Consider the following 15,758-nt stretch of genomic DNA (forward strand, 5'->3'; position numbering starts at 1 on the left):
ATAAGCAGAATAAGAGACATAGAAGCTGATCAAACATGTCAGAGTAATAAGGTACAGATCTAACAGAGAGAGAAGGAGAACATTTACTGGAGAAAAAAAGCCTGGAAAATACTATTCTGAATAATCTAACAACGTTAATAATAGCAAGAAAGCAAATTAGATGCTAAAATCAATACAAATCTTATTTTAATAAGGTGCTTATCCAGCAGAAGAGGTGACATTTGTGTCATTTCTGAACGTGCTATAAGGAGAAACAAATACCAGCTCCTTAGATGTGGGATTCAAGGCCAAGAACCTACAACAACCTCTGGTAGTGCTGACAAAGGGGGTCCTGCACGCCTCATTAGCAGCTTAATCTCACCATAAGGTTTGATTATTTCCAGCATGACCACACTGCCAAGAAGGAAACCTGAAACTTCCCCCGCAATGAAGCACTTCTAGAAGGATCACAAACTGCTAGAAATGTAAATATCTCATGTACCAACAACCTGCATTTTACTCAGAGAAGGAAGCCTATAAATATGTCCATGTCAATAGCAGCAGCCCACATTTAAAATAAAAACCCAGAATTCATTACATAGAGAAGCACAGATTCAGGAGCTTACCTGGGGAGGATAATTGCTTTCTGAAGACCATCTTGAGGACTGATCATTTGGTCTATCCACCAAGATATTCCTAAGAAACAAGAAGCCAAAAGTAATTTAAGTAACAGCTGCATATTTTACATGTCCAATAAATGTGCTGTACATTCAGACCAGTAACATTCTCATGCAACTACTAAATCATTAGGTACAGACTCAGGTCTTCCACCTTTTTTATTACAGATTTTCTAAATTGCTATTTTACAGGACTCATCAAAATACGCCTTCAAGCTCTGTGGTTGTGAAACAGAGCTCCAAGTTGCGAAATAAAAAAATTCAAATTGTGAACTAAATGTAAAACAGATGAGTTTACATAGGCCTAAGTCTGTAATGAAGTGGAAAAAAATGGGGTTATACACCTCAGTAGGGTAAGAACTTTGCAATAAGGTTAAAATGATGAGCAGTTGGAGGGTTAGTAAGCCAAAAACTCTCCTTTAGTAGATAGGCAATACTGGAAGGGAGAGAAGGGGCTGCTACCTCACTTAAGCTTTCCTGGAGCACAGAAAGATGACCACCAGAACCATGCCAAATTTTAACAAGTATTTTTCACGAGCTATAAGCCCAGAACAACACGCAAAAAAGTAGAAGCTCAACTCTTCAACCAGAAAAACAGTTGCTTTCTTCATTTTGAAATAGTACAATACTTAAGTATTTAATAAATTCAAAATAGTTATTTTTTTGGCTAAAATAAAACAGATTCATCATGACAGTTACATGACACATCTGTTTTCTCTTCTATAACCATGCAGTAAAGCTCACACCCCAGATTAAACTAAAAAAAAAACCCTATAAATCCCTAAAATATATATAATTATTGGCAAGGTGACAATGCACCACCTGCTGGACAGGGCTTGTGAGCTTCACCACTTCCAACTAACGAACTCGTCAGCTCATAAAACTTATGTAAAAAGAAGGAAACAGTCATCAAAAGGCTTCTGCCATCTCCATCTGCTGTGTAGGAGGCAAAGAACACGAGCATCTGGATTACTACAAAGGGCTGGAGGAAAAAGCACTCCAATGAAAGCTCCAAAGGGAAAAAGGTTAAGTCAGAGGTTGAGCATTACCAGACAGAAATCAGCTGGCTCTTTCCACGCTGGGCAGCCCAAAATCACTGCAGTAGCAACGGTATCCAGGCAGTCCCATGATGGGACAAGGGACACAGCCAGGAGCCACACCAGGGTGGCCTCTTAAATCTGAACACTTTTGAGAACTGGCCAAGTGGCTGTGTCTATCCATAGGCTTGGAGAACACCTCCAGATTTTCACACAGTGCAGGAATAAAACTGAAGTTCCCCCTCTCTTTAGCTGATTCCCATCATAGCACAGCATTTATTAACACAGCGACGCCAGCACCAATCCAGGTCTGTGGCTGCTTTATTCACCCATCCCCACTTGGGAAAATGCAATGGAACAGCACTGCCCTCTGCTCCAACCCCATCAAACATAAAAAACATGGCTCTACATAATTCAACATCCAGCTAACAACATCATCTGCACTGCAAAGAGGCTCGATTGCAAGAGAAAACGTGGCCCTGGCTTTAATAACAACTGGGACAAAACAAACCAATCTAAGCAAAGGGAAGAATTTGGGAACTGAGACACTAATTTCTAACAAAAGCTGCCAGTTTGAAAGCTAAGTCACCATTAGAAACCACAAGACCCGTGCTTTTGAAAAGAATCACCTGCAGTCTCCTGCACCATGCCACAGGCAAGACATGGTATTTAATAAATTCTTAATACCTCTTAGCATTTGGAGAGAAAAAAATGCTAAACTTAAAAGATATGTATCTTATATTAAATACTTTAGGGATACAAAGGCAGATAAAACTAGTTAATGCTGTATGGCTTTTCTGCTTTATGGAACTTTATCCTAATCCTGGAACACAAGAAGACACGTTACCCTACGGAATAAATTTTATTTATTATTCCATTACATTTGTTTAAACATTGGACAATAAACTCTTCATACACTGAGCAACACTCGCAGGAATTGGCACTGCTGCATGGTCAGATAATGCCCAGCTGGAAAGAGGCATTTTGTACCTGGGACAGATCCCAAATATCATATTTTTAGAAGCAGATTTGTTTGCTTCTCCAGGTCAAAGATCAGTTTTGCCACAACCAAGGAAGATCTCAATCAGTACAGCTAGACAAGATAAAAATCCTTCCACAGAGCGAGAGAAAAGGGACAGGCAGCTCACACAAAATAAAGCCTAAAAAGAAATGTGAAAGATAAAGACAGCAGTATCAATGGAGTTAGAAATGTTTAAAATACATGGGTTGTTACTTTATTAAGATTAAACAAACATTGAAGACAGAAGTCCATGTGTACAAAGCCAATTTACCATAACAGTTTAGGAAAATTTATGGACTCGGAGGAATTCAAGCACTGCAGCAGCCGTGAGGCAATAAGAAACAAACAAATGCATGTCATAACAGCAGATGCCTTTTTCCATGTAAAGCCCTTTTTCTGGACATCACAAAACTCCTACATAGTACCCAGAGGGAGGCTTTGCAGATATGACACCTAGATTAAAATCTGAGAAACTTTAGAAGTGAAAATTCCATTAACACAACGACTTTCCATGTAATTTTCACAAGACATTAAAAAAGGTATTTGTAAGCCCTCGAGCTACCACAAGTACCAACGGTTTTACGCAAGCTTTTCCTGTGAAAAAAGCAACCCATTAAACGTGGTTTGAGATAACTTCTCATCATCAGCTGTGGGTACAAGATCAAGTCTAGCACAAATCTACAACACTGCCAAAGGGACCAGCCCACCCACTCGCAAAGGATCCTCCCCCTCCCTCCGCCAGCAGCTATAATAAAGATTTGCATAAATAACTTCTTTCGTCAGATCAGCTCTCCAGCTCAGCTCATACCAGCACCAGCACAAACTGAGACTAAAAACTGAGCAGCTGGATTTGGACAAGGGGTTCTCACTGGAGTGAACTCCCAATCCCCCCCTTCCACTGGAAAAAAACTACTAAAAAATGAGATGATGTGATATTGGAACTCTGGATGCTGAGAATTTTAGACCCTCTGCTTTTAGAATTTTAGCACCTCTGCTACGAAAATCAAAGCAGGAGGGGCCATTTTATTAACACTACAAGGAATTCCAGAGATGGCCCTGGTGTGCCTTATTTCCTAACCTGGCTGCTTGCACAGCTCCCAGGAGCTAAACCTCACTGTAAGCATTCCCATCAGTAAAGAGTGGATGGTTCCATGCAGAAAGCTCTTGGCAGAGCACGGGGCAAGTTTCTTTTCATCACCCAGGCAGACACTGGTCTCACAACTGCTGGAAGGAGATAATTTTTCCTTTTACCAACACAGAAACTGTCATACCCTTTGTGCCAACTGTTGGCTGATCTCTGCTGGAATGACAGAGATGTCCCCATGCCTGGGGACTTCTCTGTGCAGAGCTCTGTGGGTTCAGGCACGACAATCACTAAGGGAGAGTTTTCCTTTGCTCCAGTGGGAAAGGGAGAAATAAGATGACTTTGCAGAATATGCTGCAAATTAGGTTTAAGGCTGCTATAATTTGCATCTAACCTAAATATTTTCATGGAGCTGCTATTAGGGAAATCCATGACTTTAGGAACAAGTCTTTAAGAATAAACAAATCCCAAACACTCTCTGGCACATTCACATGGATCTTCAGAGAGCAGCTGTGCAGGAAAGGGCACAGGCTTTACTAAGAGGACTTGGAACTCAGACTCTCTTCTTCAAAAGCACAGAGCTACCATGCCATTACACTACAAAAAGGCACTTGGAGTGCTAGGAGAACAGAGACTGGCTACAAATGGACTAAATACTTGCTCCAGGGTTGTCCACGTGATGATTCTTTCAGTTTTTCCTACAACCATCCCAAAAGAGATTGGGAAGAATACAGCAACTGGAATACAGGGACTAGAATTTCCACTAAGTTCACTCTAAGACGTGATGGACCGAATTATTCCAAACATGCAGAACCCTCACAGCAGCCAGCAGAAAGCATCCACGGAGATAATCCTGCCCAGCCTAGACACTGGAATGTACACACAGCCTTAACCAAGAAAAACAGGGGAAAAAAAATGACTTACCACCTAAAAACCCAATAGATCTGGAAAGAAATACAGGGTTTTTTTCTCCTGCAACTCCCGTAACTCACTACAAGCCATGCTGGTTTCAAACAACCTGGCTGCAATGTTTGAAAACCTGAATGAACCTATAGCTGTCCCCTAAAGCAAGTCAAAACCCACTTTTTAGGTTCTGCTACAGTTGGAAAAGTTCTCTGCTCAGAGTAGCAGAAGGATGTAAAGACATGGAAATGTCTTGATTGAAACACAGTAAAAACAGGACATTATTATGCAGATCCATTCAGGAAAAAAAAGTGGGGGGTTGGGGTTCCTTTTTTACAATATAGGATTTCTTAACCTCTTGCACAGCAAAGCAAGGTTTGAATAGGACATGCACAGGAGCACAGTTTTAAATATTATGATGTCACGAGTTTAGCCAACTTTCTGCTCAATTTTGCTTCACGTCCTCAGCAGTCTCACACTGTTTTCCAGTATATTATAAACCTATTTCTATAAAAATAAAATAGCTTAGTAAATACAGCATTACAAAAAAAAATTGAAGAATTTAGAAATCTTACAGAAATATATTCATCAGATCACAGCTGACTATACTGGTCAACAAACCTGGCATTTCTTAGCTCTGGCCTAGAAACAGCCCAATTAAAATCAGGTTCTCAATTTGTTCAATGAAAAGTTTGTTTTTGTTTTTTAAGCTGCCTATCATCACTGCCAGACCAACCTACCTTCTTCTTAAATCCTAAATGACCCTGTCACAGACATTTCCAGTGAGGCAAGTTAGAAAGTACTTTTTTTTCACTCCCCCCATCTAGTTGAGACTTTAAAACAGAACTTTTTTGATTCATTAGTTCTTACCAGAGACAGGAATGAAATAGTAACAATAGTGACTAAAACTGCAGCAGTGTAGTGCAGGAAGTTACAGAATCACTTGGGGCTGGGAAAGCCCTAAGATCACCAAGTCCAACCATTAAACCAGCACTGCCAAGGCCACCACTAAACCACGTCCCAGGTGACACATCCACATGTCCTTACAGTGCCTCTAGGAATGGTGACTCCACCACAGCTCTGGACAGCTGAGCCAGAGCTGGACAACCCTTTTGGTAAAGAATCCCTTCCTGATATCCCATCTAACCCTCCCCTGGCACAACTTCGGGTCATTTCCAAGTTATCAGAGCCCAGTAAATAACTTCTATTCCAGCGACACTCAACAACCCTAAATCACGGATTAAACTTTTGACTGTATCACTGCGAGATTCAAATCCTTGGTGGCAAGAGCTCCCAGCTCCAGGCTGGGAATATCAGTATTAGCACAGAGGAAAAACAAACAGGAGAAAAAATAAAGTCAGGCTTATTTACTTAAGTTGGTACCCACAGTAACTTCACGCATCACAGATGATTACCAGCCTAATTGTCCCAACATTTAGGGATTATAGTTTAGATGCAATTTCACTGTTAAGTGATGCTGAGAATCTTCTAAGCTTGAAAAAATTACCAAGGTTGATTCTCTCCCTGCACAAACTTTGGGTTCAAGAATTGCTAGACCACTATTCAGACGTAGAAACAGATCTTTTCTATGTATTTTGATTAATGTCTGTTTTTTTATAAGAAAATAACTTAAAATGCCAGTGATATTAGTGAACTCAGTGATTATAAGATCATCTGATGCAGTTTCCTTTACTCATTTCATACTCTGTGTTCACCAGTAAATATTATTACCTGTACGTATATTAAACATGTGCACTTGTACATATTATTATCCTCAATAAGGATATTTGGGCACACAAGGATATCTGAATTCCTGCCTTTTAACCAAGCTTAGGTAAGATACCAGAAGACTCCCTGAGTAGAAATAAATCCCTGGCTTAATAAAAAGACCAAGAATAGCATGAATTCTGCCCTTCAAGACTCAAGGATAAAGATGAAGAGATTACACTCTTCAGTTGACTGAATTTATAGCCAATAGATAAAATACTAGAGTAAAATCCTCCAGAGTTTAAAACATCACTACCCACAACCACTGGATAACAACGTCCAGTTTTCATTTTGAGAAAATCTCCTATCTAGCTTGAAAATAGTTTGAATCATGTGTGGACATAGAGATTTCTACAGCCAGCAATCACCACAAAAACTTGGACTTTCCAAATCTTCCACAGTTCTGCTGGAGCAGCCCACTTCAGCACTGCTCACTTCTCATTTCGAAGAGCATTTTCTTGGGATGGGACAGATCCTTTTTAAGTAGATTAGAGGAAAGCAATGTCTAGCACACATCTATGTAAATTCCCTGTGCTGTATTTTGGAAGCATCACAACCTCAGTAGAGTATTTCTGTTTGACTAATGCACATATGGAAAAACTTAATGAAGGCCAGGAAGTAGATCAAGGCCTTCCACGATTTCACAACAGTGCAAGGATGCTCTTATATTCCACAATATCTGTAATAATTCCACTCAGGGGAAGCCACAAAACCAGACTGAGTGATGATATGTAAAGATATACATTGCTAATGTAAGTCATAAACACATCTTTAATACTCATCAGCACTGTAACCTCACACCTAGTAAAAGTTCACCCAAAGAAACGATGCCTGTAATAGAATTTAAAGCAGACTATGTTCAACAAAACAGACTAAGAGCCCTCATGCCCAAACTGATGTCATGTTTGGAAATTTTTCTACCAAAACTCTATGGAAAATGCTTCCTGGTTCCAGGTGGGAAAACGTTCACAGTTTTCCTTTCAAAATTAAGCTTCTCTCACTGACAGTGTAACTCAGGGAATGCAGAAGACAAAATACTGATCTGGGAAGATAAGGCAGTTTCAGCCTGTTAAGTGCCGGTTACGTGGAGAAACGCAGTGCAGGTCAAACATTTAACCCTGGACTACATTAGGGAATAATCCCTTATTTTGGATCAATATACATAATTCATGCTAAAGGATGCAGCAGTTCTCAGGCCAAAATTACTGTCATATTTGGTAGTTTCCAAACCCCGTAGCAGAAACGAGGATTTTTAAAAGACAAAATTGAAAGTTAGCAATAGTACACTGTCACATAAGAGTGGAATGGGAACTCATTCATCAATTCCTTATTCACGGGTCAATTTACCTAACCCAAATTTTTACCTCCAATTTAATACTCTGTGTTAAGAGCACCTCTTTACTAATAAAACTCTCAAGTGCAGAACAGGCTGGGAAATTGCTGTTTAAATATAATTACCATAACAGCCAAATGCTGTTTAAACTATGTACTGACAGAAAAGGATTCCAGAAAAATACAGGTCATGTCCTAAAGAGAGTTTCAATGTTTTTTCAGGCACCTTCCCAGAGCTTGAGCATGACATTATGAACCCAGCCAGTCTCAGGAGGAAAGGCAGGGAAGACCAAGGAAAACACCACCAAATTCAAACTGACCAGAGCCCAGTTTTTCTCCATGATGAAGATCCTGTCTTTTTCCAGGAACAGCAGAAGGTGCCAGCAAAGGAAGAGCAAGTGCTATCAGCCAGACTGCTCCTGCAGTTTAAATTCAGACATGCAGGCTGCTGTCCTCAACTTAAATAGATGGTTGTGCTCCTTGATTTAAATTGATTCAGGAAATAATTTCTCAAGGATTATGCACACTGAGTTGGAAGTAATGACTGAAATAGCAGCTACCTAAAGCAACAAACCACTCTACATGTTCAGTGTTCCTCCTCCCCTTCCAGTAGCTGGTGTATTATGGAATTCAAACCCAGTGAACTTACAGCTCATTCTTCCCACAAAATTCAACAGACAGAAAAAGAAAAAAATACATCTGGGTTTACAAGTTTGTATTAACATGCAACTGAAGTCAAGGACTGGCTTGCTTTGGAACAAGTCACCATCTATGTAAGTGATGGAATCAGTGCTACCCACACCACTTAATCTCAGCAAAACAATCAGGATCAGAACACAAAATCAGTGGTGGTGATAAACCTGACCATTCTACCAGCAATCTGATAAAAACATAATGAATGTACAGAATTAAAAACCATATTCTTTGCCATGAAAAAAAAAAAATCAAGCAGACTGTACGTGATGTCCGAACAGTAACATTTATCCCAAGGAAAACTCTGTTTTAATAACTAGTTAGTCTTTAAACCAGTAATTAGTAATTAAAGGCTGGAAATCTTTTATTAAACTCACAGGCTATACAGCAACATACACAGCAAATGATCCACAATCTGATGATGTTAACACCTCCCATGAAAATTTTACATCCTTAATGTTCTGTAAAATGCCATCCCAGAATAGGCTGAACATCGGAGCACTACAGGTTCTGCCAGGTTGGGCACACCAGGGAACCTGAGCAATTAGCATTGCACCTTCCTCCTTCTGCCAGTGAATAAACCTGTCTAAGCTCTTAAATAACATCTCTATTTTAACTGGAGCCTAAAGAGGTTTCTCCTGACACTACAGCACTTGTGCTTTTACCTGGGGAGCAAGAGATATCATAACTCATAATCCCTCACAACTTCATAATTTTGCGATTTTTTTCACTCCCTCCACCTCTGACATTTTTCTTTCTCACTAATTAACTTTATCAGACGCCAAAAAAGCATTTTATAGTTATGTATTCAATCTGTAGGCAACTTTATTTTCTACAGAAATATTTTGCTCTTTAGGTACTGAATTTCAGCACTGACAGAAAAAATCCTAGGCTACAGAAGTGATGTAAACAAGAGGAAAAATGCCTGTCAGAACATGAGGTAGGCTAGAAACATCCAGAAAGTCCACATGAACAAACAGAGAGGAAAAAATATTTTCTACTGGCCACTGAAAAGGATGAAAAGCAGAACTGAGAGAATTTCTGTACACAGGGCTCAGATGAGAGGAAAGGAGTGGGGCAGCTCACTGGTTAGCCAGGGTTTGCATCCCCTGCTCATTTAAAGAAATGAAGAAATTTGGAAGTATTGATCAATGCTGAAAGTCATCAGCAGTTACAGAGCCAGCCCCTGTGTGTGCTCACCTTCCCCTATCTAAAGGCAAAGCAACTGCAATAAGGAAAGTGAATTGGCTATTTCAAAATACTGAAGTAAAGCTAGATATGCTGATAACTTGAGCTGAAAAAAAGTGTATTAATGGTTATTATTAGTGTAAAAAACCTCCAAAGTCACAGTTCTACAACTTTTCCACCATTTGGGTCTGGTTTAAATGGCTTTAAACTGCTTACACCTCAGCAGAAGGTATCCTTGCCTTGTAAAGGCAGCAGAGCTAGGGTTCAGGGAACATAATATTAAAAATAAACCCTTTCATTAGTCATGACTGCTCTCAGCTTGAACAGGAGATTCTTCAAGAGCTGGATGCATCTACAAGGAGATTTATGAACCTCTATGGTACAGATCTGAGTCATCATTTTCATGTGGTTGGAGGAGAAACTGAGAACCACATTTCACTGGCCACAAACATATGTTTTTTCCTGTTACAAAAATCTCAGTGAACACAGGAGGTGGAATTCAGGTTACTTTTCGCCTGGGGCTTTTTGTTTGTTTGTTTAAGTCTGTTGTTTTTAATCCTTATGGACTTTACCCCAAAAGGTTTGCTGCACGTGTTCTCTTCATCTTCTGGATAAGGTTTTGCAAGATTTGAAAAGATCAGAATACACTTCTTTCAGAGTAGACCACCACAGCAGTACATTTTAGTCTGGCCAGGAACTGGCTGTTACATCCTCATAGCTAGAAAGCAAAAGTTAAATTTGCATTCTCACTTTAAAAGCCTAAGAGTCACACATATTTTACTATCAAAGTATCTAAGTTTTCTTTTCCCCTAGTTTGATGGAAATACAGAAAACTGATGAAAAAATAAACTTATTTTGAGTGTATTTTAAGAAATCAACTAGATCCTTCCCTGCTCCAGGACACTTCCTAGGAAAGGGACAACAGGGTTATTCAGCCTTCAGCCTATGACACCACTCAAGGCAACAAAATAGAGATGACTGGAATTCTCTGAACAACTGAAGTTGACCATTGAACAGGTAAAAGTGAGTTGCAGTGAAAAAGTGACACCAACTAAGAGGCTGTTAATGGTATTTAATTATCAGCTAAGAAACCCATCTTGATTTATATTCTTAATAGCAACCTTAGCACGAGAAATAAACAAAACACTAATTAAAAATCATGGAGTCAAACACAGGAAATATACTGATCTTCCTCTACAGAGATTCCATGCAGGAAAACTTGAAGGACTGACAATTTGAGCAACAGAAACAGGATGAACATTCCTCACTAAAGTATGTGAATAGAGGAGCACAGCAAAAAGCTCTTGTTAGTCTCTGAAGTGGGATTTCAGCCATATGAAACAGTGACAGAAGGACCTGAGTGCATTATCAAATACAAAATGCCATCAGTCATGAGGCTGATGCAGCCATTAGAACTCACAGCCCCAGGATGCAGTAATCTGGCAATAAAAAAGGTACATGGCTGCCATCATACAGAGCACTTCACCTCTCATTCAACTCAGGAGTAAGTTCAAACTGGAGCAGGTACAAAAACAAGCCACTAAAAATTCAGGATATGAAGTGCTTCTCTCAGTGAAGAGCAAGAGCTTCTGGTTCTATTCCTTACCAAAGGGAAAAAAAAAAAAAAATTGGAGCAAGGCCTGCATTACCTTCTACAACTCTTTATTCCCTCCTTGTCCAGAAAGAAACAAAGTGGCTGAGCTCATCACTTCCTGCAGGAGGGCAGAGAAGGGAGAGGAATGAAGTCCATCTCCCTGTCTCTGTGCGTGTCTAAAGACACCAGCACTTGTGTGTGTCACTGGAATGAAGCCACTGCCATGCTGGAACAACCCCTACCAGCCCCATGTGAGGCATCAGGGAGCAGCCTCCTCTGAGGCTCCATTCCTCCAGGGAGGAACCCTGGAGAGGCAAGGAATGGATCTGACAGAGCAGCCTCAGGCAATGGGCTGGGCTGATCATTTTCCAGGTTTCCAGGTTGGATAAGCTGAAGCCTCTCAATGCACTCGTGCCTCTGCACAGGCAGAGCATCTCTGGAAACATCAGATGTTTCAACACCAAATTTCCTCCTGGATCAATTCTCTTCCCAAAGGCACAACCCCCCCCTACAACACAGACTGAGCCAGCCACTATTACCAGACCAATTTTTTTATTTCTACCCACAGTTTCTAAAATAAATAACCAAGTCAGTCTTCTTGCTGGTAGAAACCAATAGACATCTCCAGTGACTTGAAAAACAGAAGTACTTCTTTTCATTAAGACAGTCCTCACTAAATGTCTGGAAAGGTCCTTGCAAACATGCAGGGAGCTGCAGCACTGGAAAAACTGCCAGAAACCGGATCCAGCACTAACTAATCCTCCAGTACCACCAGCAAATGCAAGAGGAGAGACACTGGCATTCAGCAGAGGAAGCTTCTCTGTCACTGAAAGAAAATGAGTGCTTTTCAATAGACTACTGATCCTCAACTAGAGCATGACCAGAAAGGCCTCTGAAAAACACTTTTTGTTTGGCTTTGTTTAGGCTTTTTTAATTAAAAGAGAGTTTATCAGATGATTTCAGTGTTCTGAAAAGTTTCAATGTCAGTTCAGCATCACATAAGCAGGTGAGATGTCACTAGACATCTAATTTCTTCCCTGGTCAGCAGTGATGAAAGTTTTACATTCCAGAACTTTGTTTTACATTTAAAACCATACAACTGCTTAAGGCATGTGTTTAAATCGTGCTTAACTCCTCTGCTGCTCCTCCCTGAGCACTTTGTCTGCAATACCACAACTCCCAACAACAATCAATAATATTTAATAAGCTGTATATTCACTCCTACATGCATGAGGGCAGAGCCCCTTTTCTCCTTAAAGTGGTTTCTTTCTAGCTATGCCAGCAAATTTATTTAAACTACAGCACAACCAGAATTCCCAATGTCATAGAATCATGCTGGTTGGAAAACATCCTCTAAGATCAAGTTCTTCCAGACAAGCATCATTTTGTTCTACACATTAAATACAGAGAGAGCTCTTTGTGCACGTTGATCCCACAGGGTGTTATGGTCTTGTCCCAGCAATTTTCAAGATTTCCATCTTCAGTCCATGTCCAAAAACCCACCCTCCCATACACTTCTTATTAAACTTTCTCTCTTTGAGAGGCTGATCTTAAATCACAGGTCAAAGCCTCTCCCTTCCAATTCAGATTGTATTCCAGCTCTCTCCCAGGCCATGGGAATAAAAAGCTAGCAAGCAAAAACCAAAACTTCCATAACAAGACCAGAATCCCTCAGACCAAGGTCAGCACACCAGAGCACAAGCCCACTGCTGGGATTACAGTGCTTAAAAGCAGATAAAATTGTTTTCACTGATGACAACACTTTTAAACAACATCTTAACACCAGCCAAATGCAAGGTCACACGTTTGTAAAATACCATCCCAGCTACAGGAACAGGAATTTGTATCAGGGAAGGCATTAAGGACTTTGGGCAGCACTGCAGAGGCCATGTGAAACTTAATTCCTGACACGAGTCGGTAGCAAAAGGGACTAATCGGAGCCTTGGAAAGGAACATCAAGGACAAAGACAATACTCTCTGTTTGTAAAGCATCACTGAGATCAATAATGGACTGCCACCCCTCTCCTCAGGGACCAACACTTTAACAAGATTTTAAAAGCCAGAAATGCCAGTAGAAATAACTACAAGACCATCAGAGACCTGAAAGAGGCACCCTAAGGGCAAGCTGTTTTAACAGGAAAGGTAAAGGGATGGCTTAATTACCACCAAAGATTACCGATTAGAGAAGAAACCAGTTCTTTTTCACATCTAACACAGAAAATATACAGAAAAACAAAACAATTCAGAGTTCAGTTAAAAACCTGGATTTAGAGATTTATTTCATTTTGCAAAGTGGAGATAATTGAGGATATTAATAATTAACAACTAAGGCCACTCTGTCACTTGTTGAGAGTGGGTGAGTTGAGGATACATCAATCAAAGGTCAGCAAATGCAGCACAATCGATGATGGGATGCGTCTCGACAGCCCATAATGACCTCGTTATGCTGTGACCCCAGCAGTCCTCCCAAATTCCAGCACCAAGGATGGCTCATCCAAAAGGTGTACCAAAAACATCACACCTAAGCCACACTGTGGTCACTCCAAACTTGACTGTCAGCGACTAGAGGGATTCTACAGGCTGCAGCTGGATGCCATATGGCCAACAGAGAATGGGATCACTCGGTACAGCAGCACAAACCGATGCCTGCAACAGCTCCTGCCAACCCCCAAATTCCTAGAGGCAGGCGATTAGAACAGCAGGTGACCTCTCTCCCCTAAAGCCACACACAACAGGGGGCACAGCCCAGCATTCCAGAGGTCAAGGGCAGGACAGGACGTCCAGCTGCCAAAAAACACAGAGCCCATAAGCACCTGACAGAGGCAGGGCAGGGCAGGTGGGGCACTGACCCTTCTCCTCGTTTCACCCAGTAACTGACCAGCCTCTCCCACACCGGCACCTATTCTTCCCCCAAATCTGGGCTCAGCTTCTCCTCTTTGGCTGCAACTTTCCTTTGCCCATATCCCGTCCTGAAGCCACCCCCAAACCTGTCTCTCCAGGCCCTCCCCATTTAATTCGCCACCTCAAAAATCTGCAAGCCCAGACCCTCTGCCCCACGCAACTCCTCCCAAATCTCTTCATGAACCACTGCTCCAAACACTGTCCCTGTGATGGCTGAACCTCCCTGTGTGTCCCTGAACCTCCAGCCCTGCTGAGCACCTCCAACCCCACTAACACCCTCAAGTCCTACAGTACAGATCTCCGTCAAACGCAGCCCCAAAACCCTGCTATAAAGAACCCTCTCATACACAGCCACCCCAAACTCTCATGTAGAGACCCTGCTCACACACGGCCACCCAAAATCTGCTGCACGGAGCCCCCTCACACACAGAACGCCGCTCACACACAGCTCCGGTCCCACTCCCCCCGCCGCGGCCTCCCCGCGCGGGCCTCAGCGCAGGCCGCAAGCAGGCCCAGCCGCCCGGCCACCCCCAGACCCGAGCCCGGAGCGCGTTCCAGGCGCGCTGCCAAGCCCGGCACTCACTCGGGCAGGTAGGTGGAAGAGAAACTGCTCCAGCGGTGCAGGCTGTAGCCCAACACGCGACTCTCAGCGCCCGCCGGACCCGCCGCCGCCATCTTGTTGTCAGCAGCGGCCCCGGCAGCGACCGCGGGGGGCGGGGCCAAGGTCTTAAAGGGGCCGCGCTCTTAAAGGGGCCGCGCAGGCGGGGGTGGGGACGGTCTGAGGGAGCGCGGGGGCAGCAGAGGGGTTGTTCCGTGAGACTGCGGGGTTCAGACACTTCCTCTAGGGCCTGAGGGGCCGTGAGGTGTTCGGGGGCTGCCCCGTGGGGCTCAGAGGGGCTGTGGAGCTGAGGGGATGCCTTGAGGGACTCAGAGGGTGTCCCGTAGAGCTGAGGAGCTCAGAGGTGCTCTGGGTCTGAGGGAATGCCCCATGGAGCTGAGGTGGCCTGAGGGGCTCAGAGGGCCTCTGGGTCCAAGGGGATGCCCTGAGGAACTCAGATGATGTCCCATGGAGCTGAGGTGGCCTGAGGGGCTCTGGGTCTGAGCGAATGCCCGATGGAGCTGAGGGGCTCTGAGTCTGAGGGAATGCCCCATGGAGCTGAGGGGCTCTGAGTCGGAGGGAATGCCCCATGGAGCTGAGGTGGTCTGAGGGCCTCATAGCGCCTGTGGGTCTGAGGGGGTGCCCTGAAGGACTCAGAGGATGCCTCAAGGGTTTGAGGTGAACAGAGAAGTTTGAGGAATGCACTGAGGGGATGAGGGGCTCAGGATGTGCCCTGAGGGGTTCAAGGGGGCTGAGGAGTGTTAATTACCAAATGCTCCTTCCCTGGCCCCACACGGGTGGGTGATTGGGAAAGGGATCAAGAGAAACCCAGTGAGGTTTGATCCTGCACCAGCTCCTGGAATTATAAAATTGTTAAAGCTGGAAAAGACCTTTAAGACCATTGAGCCCCACCATCAACACAGCACCGACAGGACCAGCACATAAGCTGGGCATTCTTTAACAAACTTTTCTCTGTCTGAGGTT

General features: G+C 42.8%; 1 protein-coding gene across 1 annotated transcript in view; it reads right to left on the bottom strand.

Annotated features, from left to right (window-relative positions):
• Positions 1 to 14,879, bottom strand: part of MKLN1 (muskelin 1) — a 102,971-nt gene extending 88,092 nt beyond the window's left edge. Inside the window, exons 1-2 of the mRNA XM_084206527.1 lie at positions 14,760 to 14,879; positions 606 to 675 (exon numbers count right to left, since the gene is read on the bottom strand). Of these exons, the coding sequence (XP_084062653.1) occupies positions 606 to 675; positions 14,760 to 14,851 (162 nt within the window). The 5' untranslated portion in view covers positions 14,852 to 14,879. The remainder of the gene's footprint in view (positions 1 to 605; positions 676 to 14,759) is intronic.
• Between the last annotated feature and the right edge of the window lie 879 nt (positions 14,880 to 15,758).

This window comes from Fringilla coelebs (assembly GCF_963513975.1).
Source record: "Fringilla coelebs genome assembly, chromosome: 5".
Classification (NCBI taxonomy): domain Eukaryota; kingdom Metazoa; phylum Chordata; class Aves; order Passeriformes; family Fringillidae; genus Fringilla; species Fringilla coelebs.